Here is a 16792-nt window from a genome sequence, read left to right as displayed (position 1 = left end):
GTGGAGACTCCGATGGACCCAGAAGTTTATTGAAATTTAACTTCAAACACATGCTCTTGTAAGCAAAACAGAGTGCACACTACTAGATGCTTATTTTTGAGAGAGACCACAGCATAGGCAGGCCATGAGCTTAATTAGTTCCTTGTTCAGGCGCTCAGGTTTGCATTCCTCATCTTTCTCTCATCTGAGAGTTTCTTGGCAAAGCTGGCGAGAGCTTCTTCGTTGGTCCCTTCGCCGCAGGGCTCATACGTTCCCGTTTCGAGGTTCACCCTGGACACTTGCTTCTTGAGAAGCCCCTTGCCCACCTGGATCAGTTTCTCCATGTTTGCTTTCGTCGAGATATCCACGGAAGCCACATCACCAACCAGAGAATCATCCTTTGAAAAGGGATTTAAACAAAAAAAATTAATCGATTAGTTGAGATATATAATTTATTTATCCATTTGTTGGTGTCATCACAGTATGGAATTTATTATATACCTGAATGCGTAGATAGTTCTTCTCGCAGTGGAGTGCTTGGAAGAGAGTAGAAGCATGGATATCAACCATGTCTGCGCTTGCATCAGAGAAGATATCAATCAAGGGTGTCAAGCCTCTGTAGTAAAGCCAGTCAACAATTCCCCATTTAGCGCAGACCGGCGCCGTATATGAACCGGCGACCTTCGCCGACCCGGTCCCGAGAGAGATGATGAGGAACTTCCCGTAGTCCGTGGGCTTGATAGGGAAAAAGTCCTTGTTCTTCATGTACACCTCCTTCGTCACTTGCGACATGGCCAGCATTGTCTAATATATAACATAATATTAACTCCGTACTGCTAAATCTAGCTAAGATAATACTAGAAGTAATTGCTCGTAAGTCCTTACTGGATTATTGGCAGCCACACCACCATCAACGAGATGGAAGTCTCTATAAGCCCCCTGTGAGTCTTTGGTCTGGAAGTGGTGTGCAGGGAGAAACGTTGGAGCTGCAGATGTACTGATGCAAACGTCCGATACGAGGGGATTCTTCAAAGGATTCTTCCCTGCCTGTTATTAAAAAAGCACCCAAAAAAAAAGTATTCAAAGATTAAAGTATTCTTTTACCCGTAAAACATAATAGATTAAGTTATATATACCTCGAAGGTTGAGAAGACGATGGGTTGCATAAGCTTGACGTCAAAAGTGGGGATTACTACGTTGGTTAAAGTTTGATCAAGCCGTGTGTCAGCGACCAGGCTCCGTATCTTGGAGTGCAGATACTTGCCGTCGTATTTAGGCCCGGCGACCGTGGTGACGGTGTTGAAGGCGGTGCTCAACGGCCAGATCCTGCATTGAATATCGCAAACTTAACCTACTACTCATGCACAAATTGTTCGTTCTCCATTATTTAATACCTTTAAATTATCATTCAACCCATCACATTTTGCTTTTAATATCTAAAAAGTTCAAAGCGTTCTTAATATAAATGAATATATGTAGATAGTTGGTTATGATGGATGGATGGATGATCTCATGAGTAGAACCTACAGTCTCTGAGGAAAAATCTTGGGGCCGTTATCCAAATAGAACTGGTTGATCTCACTTGCAGAGAAGAGTGGCCTGTTATCCTTGTTAGGAGAAGTAAGCATCGCAGTGACCAGGCCGCCGGTGCTCGTCCCGGCGACCACGTCAAAGTAATCCGCGATCCTCGCATCCGGTCCATCCAACTCCTACAAATAATTAACACCATGTATAAATACTATCCAAGAAAATAGGATGCGTACTACAACAGTACAGTATACTAGTGTACAGTACTTGGAGCTTAGATTCGAGGTATGCAAGAATAGTTCCCGGGATAAGTCCCCTTATGCCGCCTCCATCGATGGATAGCACCGTAATCATCTTCCCGGCGGAAGGAGGAGGGTTTGAAACCGTCTCAGAGGAGGCATCAGTAGTTTGACCCATGATCACTATTACGTGAGACTCGTAAGAACGAAGGAGAGAGATTAATAAGCTTAGTATATAGAGAGTAGTAGTAGATTGAAGCCAGTAGCTTTTGCACCTACTTCCTTCTATGGCTTGCTGGATATGTATGCATTTATAGGCGTGGAGAGAAGTAGAGTGACAAAAGTTTGGTGCAGTAGACAGCAGTAGTTTGGTAAGATAATTTACTTGGTTATTTTTTACACTTCATTTTTGGTTGGTTGCTGGATGGAATGCCTTTATGAAATGTAGTGTAAAATATTACATTATCTGATCCTTTCCCCAGAGATTGGCTTGAAACATGTGCAAAAAAAAAGTGAAGGCATCTTTGAACTATTATTATGATCTCTACTTCCCAAGTGGCCAAATAGGTAGGCCCATAGAGAGCAAACCAATTAAGAGGGAAATAGTTGGGGGGATGACCTCAATCATACTCTCTCTCACTCACTTGTGCAATTTGCAATTGGTGTAGAACCAACCAGCAATTAATACTAGATGAATCCTAGGAAAATTTAATTTTATCTCTCTCATTTTTCTTTTTTTCTTTTTTTTTTCCCTAGAGTAATGCAGCAATATATATATATATACTCAGGGACAATTTATAAATATGGAAATATTATATTTTATCTTCCTATGGTTATATTTTAAATTATATATTCATCCTATATAGTTTTATTTATATCACTTTATCTTATTATGATTATATTTAAACTGAAATCATTATTTTTTTTTATCATATTAGGTTAAATTTGAAGATACTAATTAGTGACAATTGAGTAAACTTTCTATCATATTTAAAATAATTAATATATATATAAATTAAATGTACCTCTCAAGCTTTTCCATCTTCTCCAATATATCATTACAAACTTTAAATTTTAATTAGTCTTTAAGTATCATAATGTACATCCCTTTAAACATATGATTATAAAATAAAAACTTTAAATCATTTTTAAAGAAACAGGCAGAAGATTCATATTCACTCAAACAATAGAATTATCAATATCACTGGAGTACCATAGTAATTAAATTTCTTCTTTAGTTTGCACTTTCACATTAGTCCAAACGGCAAGTAAACAAAATGATACAAACAAAAATTCAGAAAGATAGCTTAGTTTTATGTATAGATACTATTAGGAATAATTTCAAATTTACCCATATATATATATATGTTGACTCTAAAATATAGTGATGGTCTTACTTTTTCAACATGTAATTTGAACCGATTGTTACAAGACAATCACGTGTATTTTAATTTAATCCAGTCACCCGTATTTATGGAGAAATTTAATGGCATCTACTATCTAACCATAGGTATTTATTTATTTATTAAACGTGGGCATAGAGAGAGAGATAGATTAGGGCAAAGTTCTGCCATCTTATCCATTTGGTAGAGAAAGCTAGAGTTAAAAAATCACAAAATATATGCAAACAACTGCAACTTTATTGTGGTCATCACCGTCAACTTACCTAACAACTTGGTGATGGAGATGCAACAGAGGCAAAGCTTAGTGATGGTGAGGTTGAGGAGGGAGGACCGGAGGAGAGTGAGCTTGGTGATGCTATGGCGGAGAGACCGAAGAGGTGATAGCAATGAAAGAGTAGAAGGCGGTGGTGATGGCGAGGAGAGATTTCTCACTTTTATTAGAGGTGACTACTGGTTGGGAAAGAGATGAAGAGGGTAGGGTTATAGCGGATCGGTGGATTACAACCTTAGGTATTTATGTAAGTGGTTATATACTCGTATATGTAACCCCCAGATGATTTTTGAAAGACTATTCGTATTCAGATCTAAATATTTTACCAAAAACTATTCGTATCTAGATCGGATGTGATTCTTTTATCCATATTCGATCTGATCCTGATCAAGTAGCTGGTTAGGTCGAACTTAATCCGACTCTTTTTCACCCCCATCAGATTCAGCTAAGTCTGTCTTAATTATTTTTCTAGTTGCTAACATAAAAAAGCTGATCGGATCAGCGACTTATATGACAACCACAGTGAAATAAATTCCTTTTGGTATTAAGTTTAAACCCGGGCCTAAAATTTGGAAGAGGGGTAGTTTGGTCAAAAACTCGGGAAGACTGACTTAGGAAAATGACTATTAAAACGTGGTGCAAAACTGAGGTGCATTTTGGTGGAACCAAGGAAAGTTATTCCAACCGAACTGTAGATATATATATATTTAATGGAATTATTTATACACGACAAGCGAACCAGCTCATCACAGTGACTGCATCTAGTTATGCCACCCTTTTTTTTTCTAAAAAAAAATTAATTTTAATATACATTTATATTTTTTAATAATAAATTTAGATATCCTTATCTCCAAGAGATGATGATGATGATAACACTCAATTTGGCTGCCATCCTAATTAAAACTAAGTTTAGAGATTGGAGCCATAATCTAATTAAAATATAATAATGTTTTAGTATTTTCAAAGATGCTAAAAGTACTTTGTGTTATTTAATTTGGGCTTCCACATAACGGGCATGTGGAGAATAGAAATCTAAATTGAAAAAATATATATATATTTAGTTGTTGGATAATTAAATTAAAATAACTCTGTGTATTCCTTCCTTGCTAGGTCATTTTATTTGGATGGCTGGCAGCATCTCTAGAAGTTGAAGCTCTTGGAATGAACTCCCAACCAAGTCCAACTTAATCAAGTTGGGTTTGAGCTTACCTAATCCGCGAGCTTGTGGAAGAATCCATCTCACGTTTATCTTTTGTTTTGTCTTTCTCTTTCACCAAGGATCGATCTCTGGCACATTGATCACATTGGTAAGAGTTGGGTCAATAGAGAATGGCTCACCGGCAGTACTCTTCTTCATTGTAAGCTGGTAATAAGGAGTCCTCCTCTCTCTAGCTTGTGTGAAAAAATTAGAATAGTTATTATACCTTTTAACAATAAGAGAGTCTGGGTTATCCGCTTAGAGTCCACAAGGCTTCTTGGATTATTGCCTTCATCCTCTAAGGCTGCCGTCGCTACCTCCTCTCCTCCTTTTCTTTTTTCTCGGATCTCTTGTACCTATCTCGAGATTAATTTTATTACAGATTGTCTTGTTAGCACTACTCTGACTTATAAATTATGACCGATACATTTTATAACCGTGACGATTAATAAATATAATCTTCTTTTTATATAAAAAAAAATGGTGTAGATAAAAAGCTAGTTGAGAGGGGGGCAAAATAGTTATTTGCCAAAATGGGATTAGGCTAAAAATTGAGATAACAAAGCTTATCATCTTTCCTTTTCTTCCATCTCAGTAAAATAACACCCATTTGGTAGTACATACAACCAAGCATGCCCTACCATATCTTTATCCATTTTGTGGAAAAGTCTCTCATTAATTTCTCCCTCCTAATTTAATAGTTAAAATTAAATAATATTAAATAAAATTAAACAAAAATACAGATCATTTTTCTAAATTATAAAGATAAGTTGACAACACCCCAAACGGTTATAAGGATAAGCAATAAAAAGATTAAATTAAATTAAATTCTAATTTTTTTTTATCAATTAATCTAATCACATATATAAAATATCTTATGTTATTATACACCCTTTAATTTATCATCAGATAAATAATTAATAGGTTAGTATCACATCATCACTCTTTTGCTGTTTCCTACTAGAAGAGTGGACCATTTCGTAGCAAAGATATTGGAGCACACGATCCACGATAGCACGTTCTGGAGGACAAGCATGAGGTTTTGATCTTGAACAAAATAATACAAGATTGGATGTGGAATCTCGATAGATGATGAACTTGGACAATTTCTTTTCTTTCTATTTTTCTATTTATTTTTTTATTTTTTATTTAAATCTCTCTCTCTCTCTCTCTCTCTCTCTCTCTCTCTCTCTCTCTCTCTCTCTCTCTCTCTCTCTAAATTGATTGAATTTTAGTATTATCTTTTGGTCGATTATTAGTTATCAAGTCCTAATCGTGAGCATGAATAGAATTTTTGAGCCGTGACCAAATCATTTATATGGGGGTGGGTCTCCTTAAGTCTATGATTGAGATGTTATAAAATACTTTCAAATTATTGAGCTCAGACTCATCCTGGGTCTATTCTTAAAACATGAAACATGAAACATGAAACATGAAACAGTAACGTAAGATTATCCTGTCGTACAAATCACCAAAATTCATTGTATATATATATATATTATATTTTAATGGGATTATTTGGACACGAGCCATGCCGATTTTAGTTTTTAAATTTAATATATAAGATTAAAATTTGGGTAAGATATGTTTTTCCAATTGTGGGGGTCTCGTAGAGAGATCTATAATTATTTCTTTTTAAATTTCTTGGACCATTTAGGCCACAGTACATGATAGCACGTTTTGGAGTTCTTTTGACTAAAATAAGACCTCCCAAACTATTCTTGCAAGTCAAACTGGCATTACTTTCACGAGACCAATTATTATCTAAATTTTCCACACAATTAAGAATACCTTAATATATATATAAAAGAATGAGAATGAGATGTAAATTATGACAATTAAGTGTTAAACTCTCCTGTTAATTTTTCTTATCAAGCTAAAGGAAGAAAAAGAAGCAGACTGCAAAGCCCCAGAATTTGGTCGCTGTGAAACTGCTTATGCTCATAAAGAGCCTAATTACTGATCGTACCTTGCAATCAAAAAGGTGGTTGTCAAGGATAAAAAAAGAAAAGAAACATCTATATGGAGTTCCTTATGTCCACCGAGATATTTACTCAATACTTTCAATTATTGAGCTGAATCATCCTTTGTCCCACTTATAAACTCACAGCACAGTGTACTAGTTCTAGATCTAGCTTAAGAAGACTAAATGGAGTTGGTTGCTCATACTCCGCTGTCATTAAGAAAGAGGATAGAGTATAAAGAGAAATGCTCAATGCCCTTCATTTATTGCAGTATATATGTGAAAATCTGGAGATATGTGCGACAACTTTGTACTGCTGCAGAGGAAGCCTATATGCACTTTGCTATCATAAAAGGTCCCTAATACACCAAGAATGCAGCAGCGATCGTTTACAAACAAAGAAATGCAGCTTCCCTGGATCAGTGAGGTATATTGAACTTTTGTTGATGACACAGTTGAAAGGTATCCAGGTCAATCAGTAAGAAACTTTTTATCTTACTGTGAAAGATATAAGGTATTGTATTTTCCAAAGTTGAGGAAAGGCATCTTTAGTGCTGCTCACTGTACTTAACAAGATGCTAATGTGGTGCATGGATGAGATGCAAGTAAAAGCAGAACACTCAACCATCAGCAAGGGAAATGACCTAATATTCCACCATAAATGAGTAATAGTCCTCGACGACAAACAGCAAATTGACAGACAATATGCATCTCAAAACAGTGTCTGCGCAGGTTCAAATGGAATTTCACTGAATTTTAAAATGATAAGAACGTCAGAAACATATTATCTATCAGCAAAGACTTTTCTTGCATTATCATCAACTATTCTCTGAAAATACTCAACATATTCAAAGGTTTCAGATATCAAAGTGAAGTGAAGAGTGAAGACAAAAGGGTTCCTGGCTCTGTTTTATTTCAAAAAGAACGGTGTTGCATGCTACGCTGGTAACCTCACAAGAAGCTCTATAAATAAAATGCAGAAAAAGGGAATGAAGATTTAACAGTTTCCACAAGTGTCACCTTTATTTTCGAGAGATAACTTGCAGACCACCCATGAAAGGCCTCAGTGGCTCAGGAATAACTACAGAGCCATCCTCTTGCTGAAAATTTTCCAACAGACATACCAACATGCGAGGAACAGCACAAGCGGTGGCATTAAGTGTATGAACAAACTGTGTGGTAGCCGAGCTGCTGCCCTTTCCTTTCTTTGCATTTGTCGGTGAGAGATCCGATACAGAAGGGCGGTAGCGGATGCCGAGTCTCCGACTCTGATAATCGGTACAGTTCGATGCACTTGAGATCTGTTAATTCGAATAAAGAGTAGTAAATAAATGGAGAATTGGATAAAAAGGATGATTAAAAGTGAAAAAGGTGGTAATACCTAGGTAGTGGGTGTATTTATCATATCTTTTTCCATGATGGAAGTAACCAAATAGTAATAAATTCAACTAGCTTCGGCAAGTTTCAACAGTTTGTGCTGAAATCAACTAATTTTAGAGCGTTTTTGACCAGTTTCAGTTAGTTTTGGGCATTTGGCCATTTTAGCTCAAACTTTAAGTCAATTTCAGTTAGTTAATTGATATGGAACCAACTTACCAGTTTTCAGCAAAAATCTGAAACTGCAAAGTATTTTGGTTCCAACAAAAACAATTTTGCTTCAGCTGCAAAACCAATTATTATATACCAGAAGCCTAATATAGACCTAGCAGGATGTGGAAAAGAAAACCAACAAAATATTGTGGAGAAGGCAGCACTAATGCATTTGATGTCATTCTATTTTTGAAAGATATCTTATTTGCTGTTGTATCCATGTATACTTTTAGATGGCTGTAATCTTGGACAGCCTCTTCAGTCTTCACATACCTCACCATAACGGCCTAAACCAGGCATCCAAGCCTCCACATCGAACTTCCTATATGCAGGCGCACCCAAATCACCTGTTGCCATATCCAAAATCCTAAGGAAACACCAATATTACTTAGTCATGAAGAATTGAAATGAATACATAACAAACAAAACCACAGATCGTTTAGTACTTGAAGTGAAGGCCCAGAGATGTGAATAGATCTTCTTCAATTGCGATAAGTTCTTCATGGTACATGTCACTGTCCTCTGGCCGACAGAATATGAACATCTCAACCTTGCTAAATTGGTGTACTCGATAAAGGCCCCTGTTTAAGAGGATAATACCTAATTAAGTATCTGTGAAAACTAGAAACTTGATAACTTTATTATCTTTCTTTAACCAATAAGCTCAACGAAACCCACTCATGAAGCAGCAAAGAACTAACTGCATGTCGACCTCATTAGTAGGATAAGACTATCTTTATCAGGAGTTATTTAAAAATTTGAATTATGGACATAGAATTTTGGGCGACTAACATGGATGATATATAAGTATTTGGGTTGGCAGCGGATATGTTAATAAGGACGGACTAGGCAGTGAGGCAGTGGACTTTTTGGAATGCAGATTTACCAGCCTATGATAACACTAGAAGTACTTTAGGCCACTGAACAATTGAAAGCAAGACTTTCTCTCTGGCTGATAGACCAAAAAGCAGACAGGGCTCATTCAGTTGCTTTGATGGCATTAGAAGCATTCCTAATACATACTACTAGATGTAAAATCACCTTGTGGCAGTGCCAGCAGCACCTGCTTCAGTGCGGAAACAATGAGAGTAGGCCACATACTTCCGAGGTAAACCAGATTCTGGAAGAATTGAATCCATATGGATGCCTCCGACAGGAATCTCTGCAGTTCCTATTAGGCATTGGTCGCTGTCTTCAATTGAATAAACCTGCCGAGAGGGAAAAAAAACTCTTAGAACTTGAATTCTTAGTTTAATAAACATCACAAGATCTAGAAAAACCATAAATTCTTCCAAACATGAAAAGCAATAGAAAAGGTCAAATTTGATTTTGCATGAACAGTATTGATATGTGAGCATAGACAAGTCAGAATGTGCCATGTAGGATACCAAGTAAAAGAGATAAAAACTGCATTGCTTTTATCTACTAATTGTCTACCTACTAAACCTTGATACAAGATTAATCAGCCTTCAATGACCCTGTATTGTTTCTAACTTGATAAAAAATTCATAATGGAAACTAATATTAAATGTTAAAACTGACACGATATGCGCCACTCAATAAACAAATACTATTAGTGAATGAACATGAAATTTTAAGACAAAACGAGATAGATTTAGCAAGTTACAACAAAGATAAACACAAAATGTAAAATTTCAACAAAATTAGCATATATCAGATGACTCCACACTCATAGGTTACTGCCTATGGAAAGAAGATGGCAATATCCACCAAACAAATCTAACAAGCACAGTGGTAACTACCAATAAATCTAACAAGTACAGCACTAACCACCAATAAAGCTTACAAATATAGATCAGTCCATCAATTTAAGCAGACATGCTGAATCGGTTAAATAATTAAAAGATCATATTACTTATAGCGGAGAGCATTTACAACAAATATGCATTGGGCTGTAGCATGAAATCAACCAAATTTTTTACCATAAACTCTTACATTTTAATCATACTCTAGATGCATACCAATATATTCAGTTGTCCAAGAAAATGCTCAACAAGTTTCAGCTAGTATACTTGTATAGTTATGTACAAGGGAATGTTACAAACCTGAGTATTTTCGCCCCGGGGTTGGAAGCCGCATTTCTCAACGACAGATGATCTTACAATCTCTGGAGTAATAAGAGGAATAAATCCCTTTCTTGAGACTTCTGTAATTGCCCAATTAACAAGGGCCATCTCTAGTAAAACAGCCTCATTCTTTAAGTAGTAGAACTTTGAACCACTGACCTGCACAAAACAAAAGAACCAACTGACATTAAATATGCAAGTAAAGAACTACAAACAAATAAAACTTCGTAAAAAACAAAATCGGGTTGAATAAGGTAATGCTGATAGAAAATCATTCAACTCAAACTTACTTAAATATTCCGAACAGATGTGAATAATGCGGAATTTTCTGAAATGTCTTAGATGTTCTATCAGTATTAAATAGGCCATAAGAAGAATTTGCCTTATCAATTTGAACCCCTAACTTTTCGCCCGAACTAACCAATTCTGGGCCATCTATAAATAAAGTTGATCTATGTCTAATGACTCAAGTAACAATATAATATGTCCAGTGATATGTACATCACTTTTAGAATATTTTTGCAATCGTGTACAAATTCATAAAAAAATACTGCACAACTGTAGGAGATTGTAATATGCATAAACATATTACCTCTGCTGCTGCATCAAAATCAAATAAATTAAGTTCCTTCCCCAGTTGAAGATGATCTTTGACGGCAAACTTAAAGTCCTTTTGACTGCCTACCTAGGTGATTTCAAACAGAAAATGTCAAACATGATCATACCAAAGAATTCTAAAACATGATAAGACACTAGGAATATCTAAGGAAAGTAATACCATCTTTCTTACTACAGAACTATCCTCGCCTCCTACAGGAACATCTGGATGCATAGTATTAGGTATACACTGCGCTTCCTGTTGAAGCGTATCAGTAATTTGAATAAGATCTTCCTCTAAAGCAACAAGCCCCTCTTTCAAGCTCTTTCCTGCAAGATGACTGAGCCAAGTAAATTTGTAAGTTACACTATATAAAACAAAGATCAAGTTTACCTTCTTCCACAAGAGTTTGACGAACAGATGGCTCTAGCTTTCCCTTCATTTTGTTTGCGACAATGTTTCTTTCAGCTCGGAGCCGTTCAACCTCCTGCTATCTGTGACCAAAATTAGAAATTGTTGCACTCTTTTTAATATTATTTTTGGTAGAACATTACTGAAAGCATGGTCACCAAACATCATTGAAAAAACAACTGTTACAAGGTTGGATCGGCAATTCTCATCACCAACAATGACATCAATAACAACAACAATGATGATGTTGATGATGTCAACGGTGATAATGATAATAATAATAACCGTATAGCAGGCACGGCAGAATTCTAACAGTCACATTACCAGCTACTTTACTTTTGTTATCAATATTGATTGATCTTTCTTTAGAAAAAGCAGTTTTTATGATCATCTTAGAAATTACATTATTTCAAGCCAACAACTTGAGGAAATAATCTTTTCATTGTCATTTTCACACAGTAACATCCAAAAAATTATTTGATAGCTGTTATCTATTGCACTGTTTTGACGCCAGTCAAAGGCTAGAGAGAGCAAACAATGTGCATCATAACCGCTGCATCAGGGTATCGTTGGAAGCCAGGTTTCTCTCTCTCAAAATCCTAATAATTTCAATTATGGATTGGTACATTGCGCCCCCCGCCCCCAAATCTACAATTCCTTCTAAAAAATAAAGATATGATAGAAATGTTCTACTTTTATTCGAGGCTACACATACTTATGCTACTACTATAACTTAAACAATTAGAACTTAAGAACAAAATGTATAACGATATGAATTCCACAAACCAAAATGGCAATCAAATAATCCAACTGCTCGATTAGATAGGCTCAAAAGAATTTACTCACTTTCGTAGTTACAAAAAAGCAGGATATCTCACAGATTAGCTAGAAAGTAGTAAGAGAATAAGATAAACGGATCAAACTTGATCTTCTGTACGTACATATTTATTCGTGAATGGAGTAGATTATATGTTATCGAGCAAAGGCCTGACCTTCTGAAGACTCAAGAACTTCTCATAGAGTTCGAGGACAAGCTCCAAATTAGCACTGGATTTCCTATTCTTGATATTGGCGGCAACAACATCCTTGTTATCCCTAATCCATTTGAAATCTATCGCGGCTTTCCATTGCGGCTTCACGGGAACTACAACTACCATAAAGATGAGAAGAATCCAACTATAGCTTCTGAAAAAAGAGAGAGGCAAAAAAAGGAGTCACCTTTCCGCACTTCCTGGGACGCCGGTGAGATCGTAGGCACGGAGGCGGCAGAGAATGCCCTCAGGATTGGATGGAGAGGAGGTCTTCGGAGCATGCGACGTCGAGGGGAGGCTAGGGATAAGGTTTCGAGGGGAGGAAGGAGACAGGAGGAACGGCAAAGAGACGGGGCTCTTGATAGGGTTACGGTTCCGAAACGCCCGCTTGGTATCATCCCCATTGGGTCCGGACAGCAAGTAGGATCGGCGGCGGGGCGGCGGCGCAGGGTAGCATGCGCCGGAGAGGAGCGGATAGATGAGTTGAGGTCGGGAGAGGAAGACTAAGATGAGTAGGATAAACTCCGCGTGGCTGGTGAACGGCGTGCCCAATCTCTCTCTCTCTCTCTCTCTCTCTCTCTCTGCGTCACGCGCAATGCACGTGCAGTAGAAAAACCCCAGCAAATTTTATAAAGAGCTTATTCCGCTTCCTTTCTCGACTCATTTCTACGCGAGGCGAAGGCTAAGGCGGAACGACGCGAAGGTAAAGCCTCTTAAGTTTCTTTGCACTCGATCTCTTCTGCTGGATTTGAAATCTATCTTTTGGATCGTCGGATTTCGCTTCTGTTTGTCAGATCTGTGGTTTGACCTCACAAATGCGATGCTTCGCACACGATTTAGCTCATCATCTCTTAGATCCGGGTGTTATAGCGAAGCGAAGAAGCGATTCTATAAAATTTCTGTTTTAACTACTTAGTTGCTTTCATTAAGTGGTAATAGAATTCACCTTATATGCATAAGTTTTGAGAAATAAAATTATGGGATGTAGTAATAAATGTTCGGGCGATCGGGTCATTAGTGTTGTTTTATCATCCGAGTTGTTGGGCTTATGAGAAGGCTTGGGGTAAAATGTTGTTCGTCCATCAGATTTTGAGACCAAATCTGCCACAGAAGGGATAAAAAGAGAGAAAAAATAAGGAGGGATGTCCTTTTTAATGTCCTTGGAAATGCTACTGATATGAGAAGTTGGCATCTTTTCTTTTGGTTCACCAGGGACGACCAAAGAGGAAGACATTGCATATTTGGGTTGGCACATATTCTTTAGTGATTCATGTGTGTGGCGAACTTTTTATTCTATTTTTTTCTTCCTAGCAACAAGAGGGCAGGATCTAGGAAGGGTGTTATATACGTGTTCTTACTTCAAGTGTGGAAGAGCTTCTGTAACTCAAAACAATTTACCAGGGTGTACCCCTGGTAAGCCTCATCCCAATTAGAGATATGTTAGATTTTCAACTTGGATTTAGTAAGAAGAACTAAAGAACTATTTAAACCTGTTCAGAATTAGGGTACTGCACATAAATGAAAGCACCTGTTGAGCAGGCTAGATGGCTGTACTAGGCTGATCCAAATCCATTCGATTTTTTGAATAACCAAGTCTTTTTTTTTTCAACTTTAGGCCAGTTTCATCTTTAATGTGTCGCTTTGTTTGTTCATCACTCTAGGATCTACCAGGTTGAATTGCAGCCAGTACTTACTTAAAACTGTTTAAATTGGGCGTTACTTGCATTAGGATAACTTCAGCACATATGTATAACAGAAAACAACAACCACAATGATGTGTTCCTTTCAACCAATTGCATATATATAAATGTTATTTTGATTGAAAGTACAAGCAAGTAGAGGAGTAACTATGTAGAAGATGTTATCAACAACCTTTAGTATAAAGACATGTTGCAACAGCATACAAGACAATCTATTTTTTAAATATGTCAGGTGTTGGATAATGGCTGGTTGGGATGGCTTCAGTTTGAATTTCACTTGGGTTCTTTTAGCTTGGCCCCAGATGGAAAACATCTTATTCAATTTTTATATTTCTCAATTTCGTGAATTTAATTTCATTCCAGCATTTCAGTCTTCATTTATACTTGGACCAATACCATCTTCATTATTGTCTGTAACAAATCGACTTGTCATACTCATGTTATGGTTGCTTCCTGATCATATTTGACACCCTTATTTCTTTTGTTCGTCTTGCAGATGATTGACGACCAAGACTTGGGATTTTTTGCCAATTTCCTTGGCATCTTCATATTCATTTTGGTAATTGCTTATCACTATGTGATGGCAGATCCAAAATATGAAGGAAATTGATGCATATGATTAAGATTCTGTAACAACAAATTATAGCTCCACTTACCAGACCTGAATAGGAATCGTATTACCAAAGACATTTTGTTCTATTAAGGGAACTTGCAAATGCAATGATGGTTTTGTTGTTGAGATATTAAATTGTCACTCGGAATAGTCAACTCCCAATCATATTCTCTGATCATTTTCTACTCCTAAATGTTTTCATGTTTTGTGTATGATATAAGTTCTGTTTTACATCTCGGAATGTGAGAATGCTCCGTTTTGTGTTATCTGTGGTCTGGTATCAGCACCTGCAGTCAATTGAACATCTCGAATGGTAACTGAAGTGTCTGATACATTCATAACTCATATTATTTAGGGATGCCATTGCTTTCTAGTTGACATGCATGGTTTATCACAATTATAAGAATGTGTGATATATTGCGTGCTTCACATAATTAGAAAAGCCATTAATATCTGTGCCTGAGACATATATGAGATTTTTCCTGTTACAGCTCAATGAAGCTATGAAGACCTTTTGCTGATTTAGTTGGTAGAGAAACAGCTTATTCTCAAGATATAGTCTGCCTGCAACTTTTGTGCCCATAGATGCATAATGGGTTGTTTGCTTTCTGTTGTTAAATGAAAAACCAATGTAAACGGAAGAACACAAACATTGGTAAGAATTCAAGTAAAGAGATCTGATTTATTTCTGAGGGTGGTTGTACCAAACAAGAACCCAAGAACCCAGGAGCACTAATACCTGCTGCACCGAGTATTTGAGTTGGAGAAAGGAGTACCAAGTGCCATAAAGACATCTCACTTCGACAAACAATTCCAAAAGTAGTCTACAACAAAAGATCCAGACACTCTCTAATGGACAAAAGAGGTATTCTTTTATACAAAGTCCTCTGCAATCTCATTTACTCAGCTTTGCTGCAAGCAACTACAAACTCAGCCATTCATAACATTGGAAATTCTCTCTTGCACTGTTTCATATCATCACATCATTTTTCCCTTGCATTGTCTTTAAGCCATTCTGAGGTACTTGAGGTTACCACCATTTAAGGGCAAAGCTATGACTTCAGGAACCTTGTATACATGGTTAATGGTTAAAGTTACAGGCACTAGATACCAAATACATCAGTAAGACATGGAATGAGTCATATATTAAACTTAAAACAATGTCAGCACACCTAAGAATAACAAAGAAAAAGATGATCCTAAGGATCTAAGATAAGATCATAGAACAGCAGTTAACATAGATGAACGAAGCTTACTCGTACTCATGGTTAGCTTTAACATGTTCGGTTCTTCAGAATCTGTTTGGACCTGGAAAATGATGCATGATTCATTTCACATAAACCAGTATTGGAAGGTATTCGGCCAGCCCATTGTTGACAACTTAGTAACTGGTATAGTTAAAAAATTATAATTGTCTTGGTTCAAGTATACCAACAATAGCACGACCACAATTTGCAACAAGTTTGCAAACCCAACTTTTTTTCTATCTGATTGACTCAACACTAGTTTCTGTAGCTTCCTGACAAGTGAGAAAATATGCAAGTAGAGATTTATTAATTTTCTTTTATACAACTGTAACTCTGGTAGTGGTAAATAAATACATGGACTTGATCCCTGCAAACAGAAAACATGGGCATATTCAGGAAATCTAACATTAAAGGACAAATAAATAGGTAAAAGCTGGTCTCCAGAAAAAAAAATTTGAAGCTTAACTAGCATCTCTGATTCACTTTCCAAGAAAAAAAGAACAGTTGATATATGAGTCAACTAAAGAAACCATGAAAAGGATCAGAACATAGAACAAGAAAAGGGAAAAGGATAAAATGCACTAGAAAATAGATGCTAAACATATTTATCTGTCAAATTATGTAGTATAATATTAATAGAAGCTAAAAGATTTAAGTAATAACTACCACATTGAAGAAACAATTATGGATGAATTATCCTATTAAGTACCAGTAAGGCAAGGAACACAATCAACCAATCTTTAAGAGTAGTAACCACCATAAAGTAGAGTTACTTGGAAAGGAATAACCTGCTCATTGCCCAAGCATGCCAGATTAAAGCTAATAACATGGTGGTGAGGCAAGAACTCAAATTTCTGCAATGCTAATTGATTCAGCCAAAACTACGGAAGTCAATTTATTTTTGTCAGAACTAGGCTAGGAATCTGAGAAGAAAT

At 36.6% G+C, this 16792-nt stretch overlaps 3 protein-coding genes across 5 annotated transcripts; 1 reads left to right on the top strand and 2 right to left on the bottom strand.

Moving 5' to 3' along the window:
* Window position 1: 1 nt before the first annotated feature.
* Window positions 2-2031, bottom strand: LOC140774050 (patatin-like protein 2). The gene is made up of 6 exons (XM_073116885.1): window positions 1774-2031; window positions 1507-1688; window positions 1116-1305; window positions 865-1026; window positions 481-783; window positions 2-377 (listed from the first exon to the last, which is right to left on the bottom strand). The coding sequence occupies exons 1-6, from the start codon at window positions 1921-1923 to the stop codon at window positions 147-149; spliced, it is 1218 nt and encodes a 405-aa protein (XP_072972986.1). The 5' UTR covers window positions 1924-2031; the 3' UTR covers window positions 2-146.
* A 5301-nt stretch (window positions 2032-7332) lies between these two features.
* LOC140774405 (serine--tRNA ligase, chloroplastic/mitochondrial) lies at window positions 7333-12822 on the bottom strand. 3 transcript variants are annotated; one of them, XM_073117392.1, is made up of 10 exons: window positions 12485-12822; window positions 12259-12416; window positions 11249-11342; window positions 11036-11184; window positions 10850-10942; window positions 10237-10416; window positions 9212-9378; window positions 8617-8751; window positions 8444-8537; window positions 7334-7881 (listed from the first exon to the last, which is right to left on the bottom strand). In XM_073117392.1, exons 1-10 carry the CDS (start codon window positions 12699-12701, stop codon window positions 7603-7605), a joined length of 1566 nt encoding a protein of 521 aa, XP_072973493.1. In that variant the 5' UTR covers window positions 12702-12822; the 3' UTR covers window positions 7334-7602. The 3 variants fall into 3 exon arrangements, with proteins under 3 accessions (XP_072973496.1, XP_072973493.1, XP_072973494.1); XM_073117393.1 differs by having other exon boundaries at window positions 12259-12410; XM_073117395.1 differs by lacking the exon at window positions 12485-12822 and having other exon boundaries at window positions 7333-7881; window positions 11249-11349; window positions 12259-12400.
* Window positions 12823-12920: 98 nt separating this feature from the next.
* LOC140774406 (dolichyl-diphosphooligosaccharide--protein glycosyltransferase subunit 4A) lies at window positions 12921-14797 on the top strand. Its single transcript, XM_073117396.1, has 2 exons — window positions 12921-13000; window positions 14494-14797. Exon 2 carries the CDS (start codon window positions 14494-14496, stop codon window positions 14605-14607), a length of 114 nt encoding a protein of 37 aa, XP_072973497.1. The 5' UTR covers window positions 12921-13000; the 3' UTR covers window positions 14608-14797.
* The last annotated feature ends 1995 nt before the right edge of the window (window positions 14798-16792 follow it).

This window comes from Typha angustifolia, chromosome 13 (assembly GCF_048772165.1).
Source record: "Typha angustifolia cultivar Huaian chromosome 13, ASM4877216v1, whole genome shotgun sequence".
NCBI lineage: Eukaryota > Viridiplantae > Streptophyta > Magnoliopsida > Poales > Typhaceae > Typha > Typha angustifolia.
The sequence above is the reverse complement of the archived record's forward strand: the minus strand, read 5'-3'. Positions and strand labels throughout refer to the sequence as shown.

Bases quoted from the DNA above. Each gene is read 5' to 3' on its own strand.
- LOC140774050 (XM_073116885.1), bottom strand. From the start codon at position 1,923: ATGGGTCAAACTACTGATGCCTCCTCTGAGACGGTTTCAAACCCTCCT. The intron at 1,027-1,115 runs GTATATATAACT...TTTTAATAACAG, and splicing joins TCGTCTTCTCAACCTTCGAG to GCAGGGAAGAATCCTTTGAA. The intron at 784-864 runs GTAAGGACTTAC...GTTATATATTAG, and splicing joins GTGTGGCTGCCAATAATCCA to ACAATGCTGGCCATGTCGCA.
- LOC140774405 (XM_073117392.1), bottom strand. From the start codon at position 12,701: ATGGGGATGATACCAAGCGGGCGTTTCGGAACCGTAACCCTATCAAGA. The intron at 8,752-9,211 runs GTGATTTTACAT...CCTCTTAAACAG, and splicing joins GCTGCTGGCACTGCCACAAG to GGGCCTTTATCGAGTACACC. The intron at 8,538-8,616 runs GTACTAAACGAT...GTGTTTCCTTAG, and splicing joins TCTCTGGGCCTTCACTTCAA to GATTTTGGATATGGCAACAG.
- LOC140774406 (XM_073117396.1), top strand. From the start codon at position 14,494: ATGATTGACGACCAAGACTTGGGATTTTTTGCCAATTTCCTTGGCATC.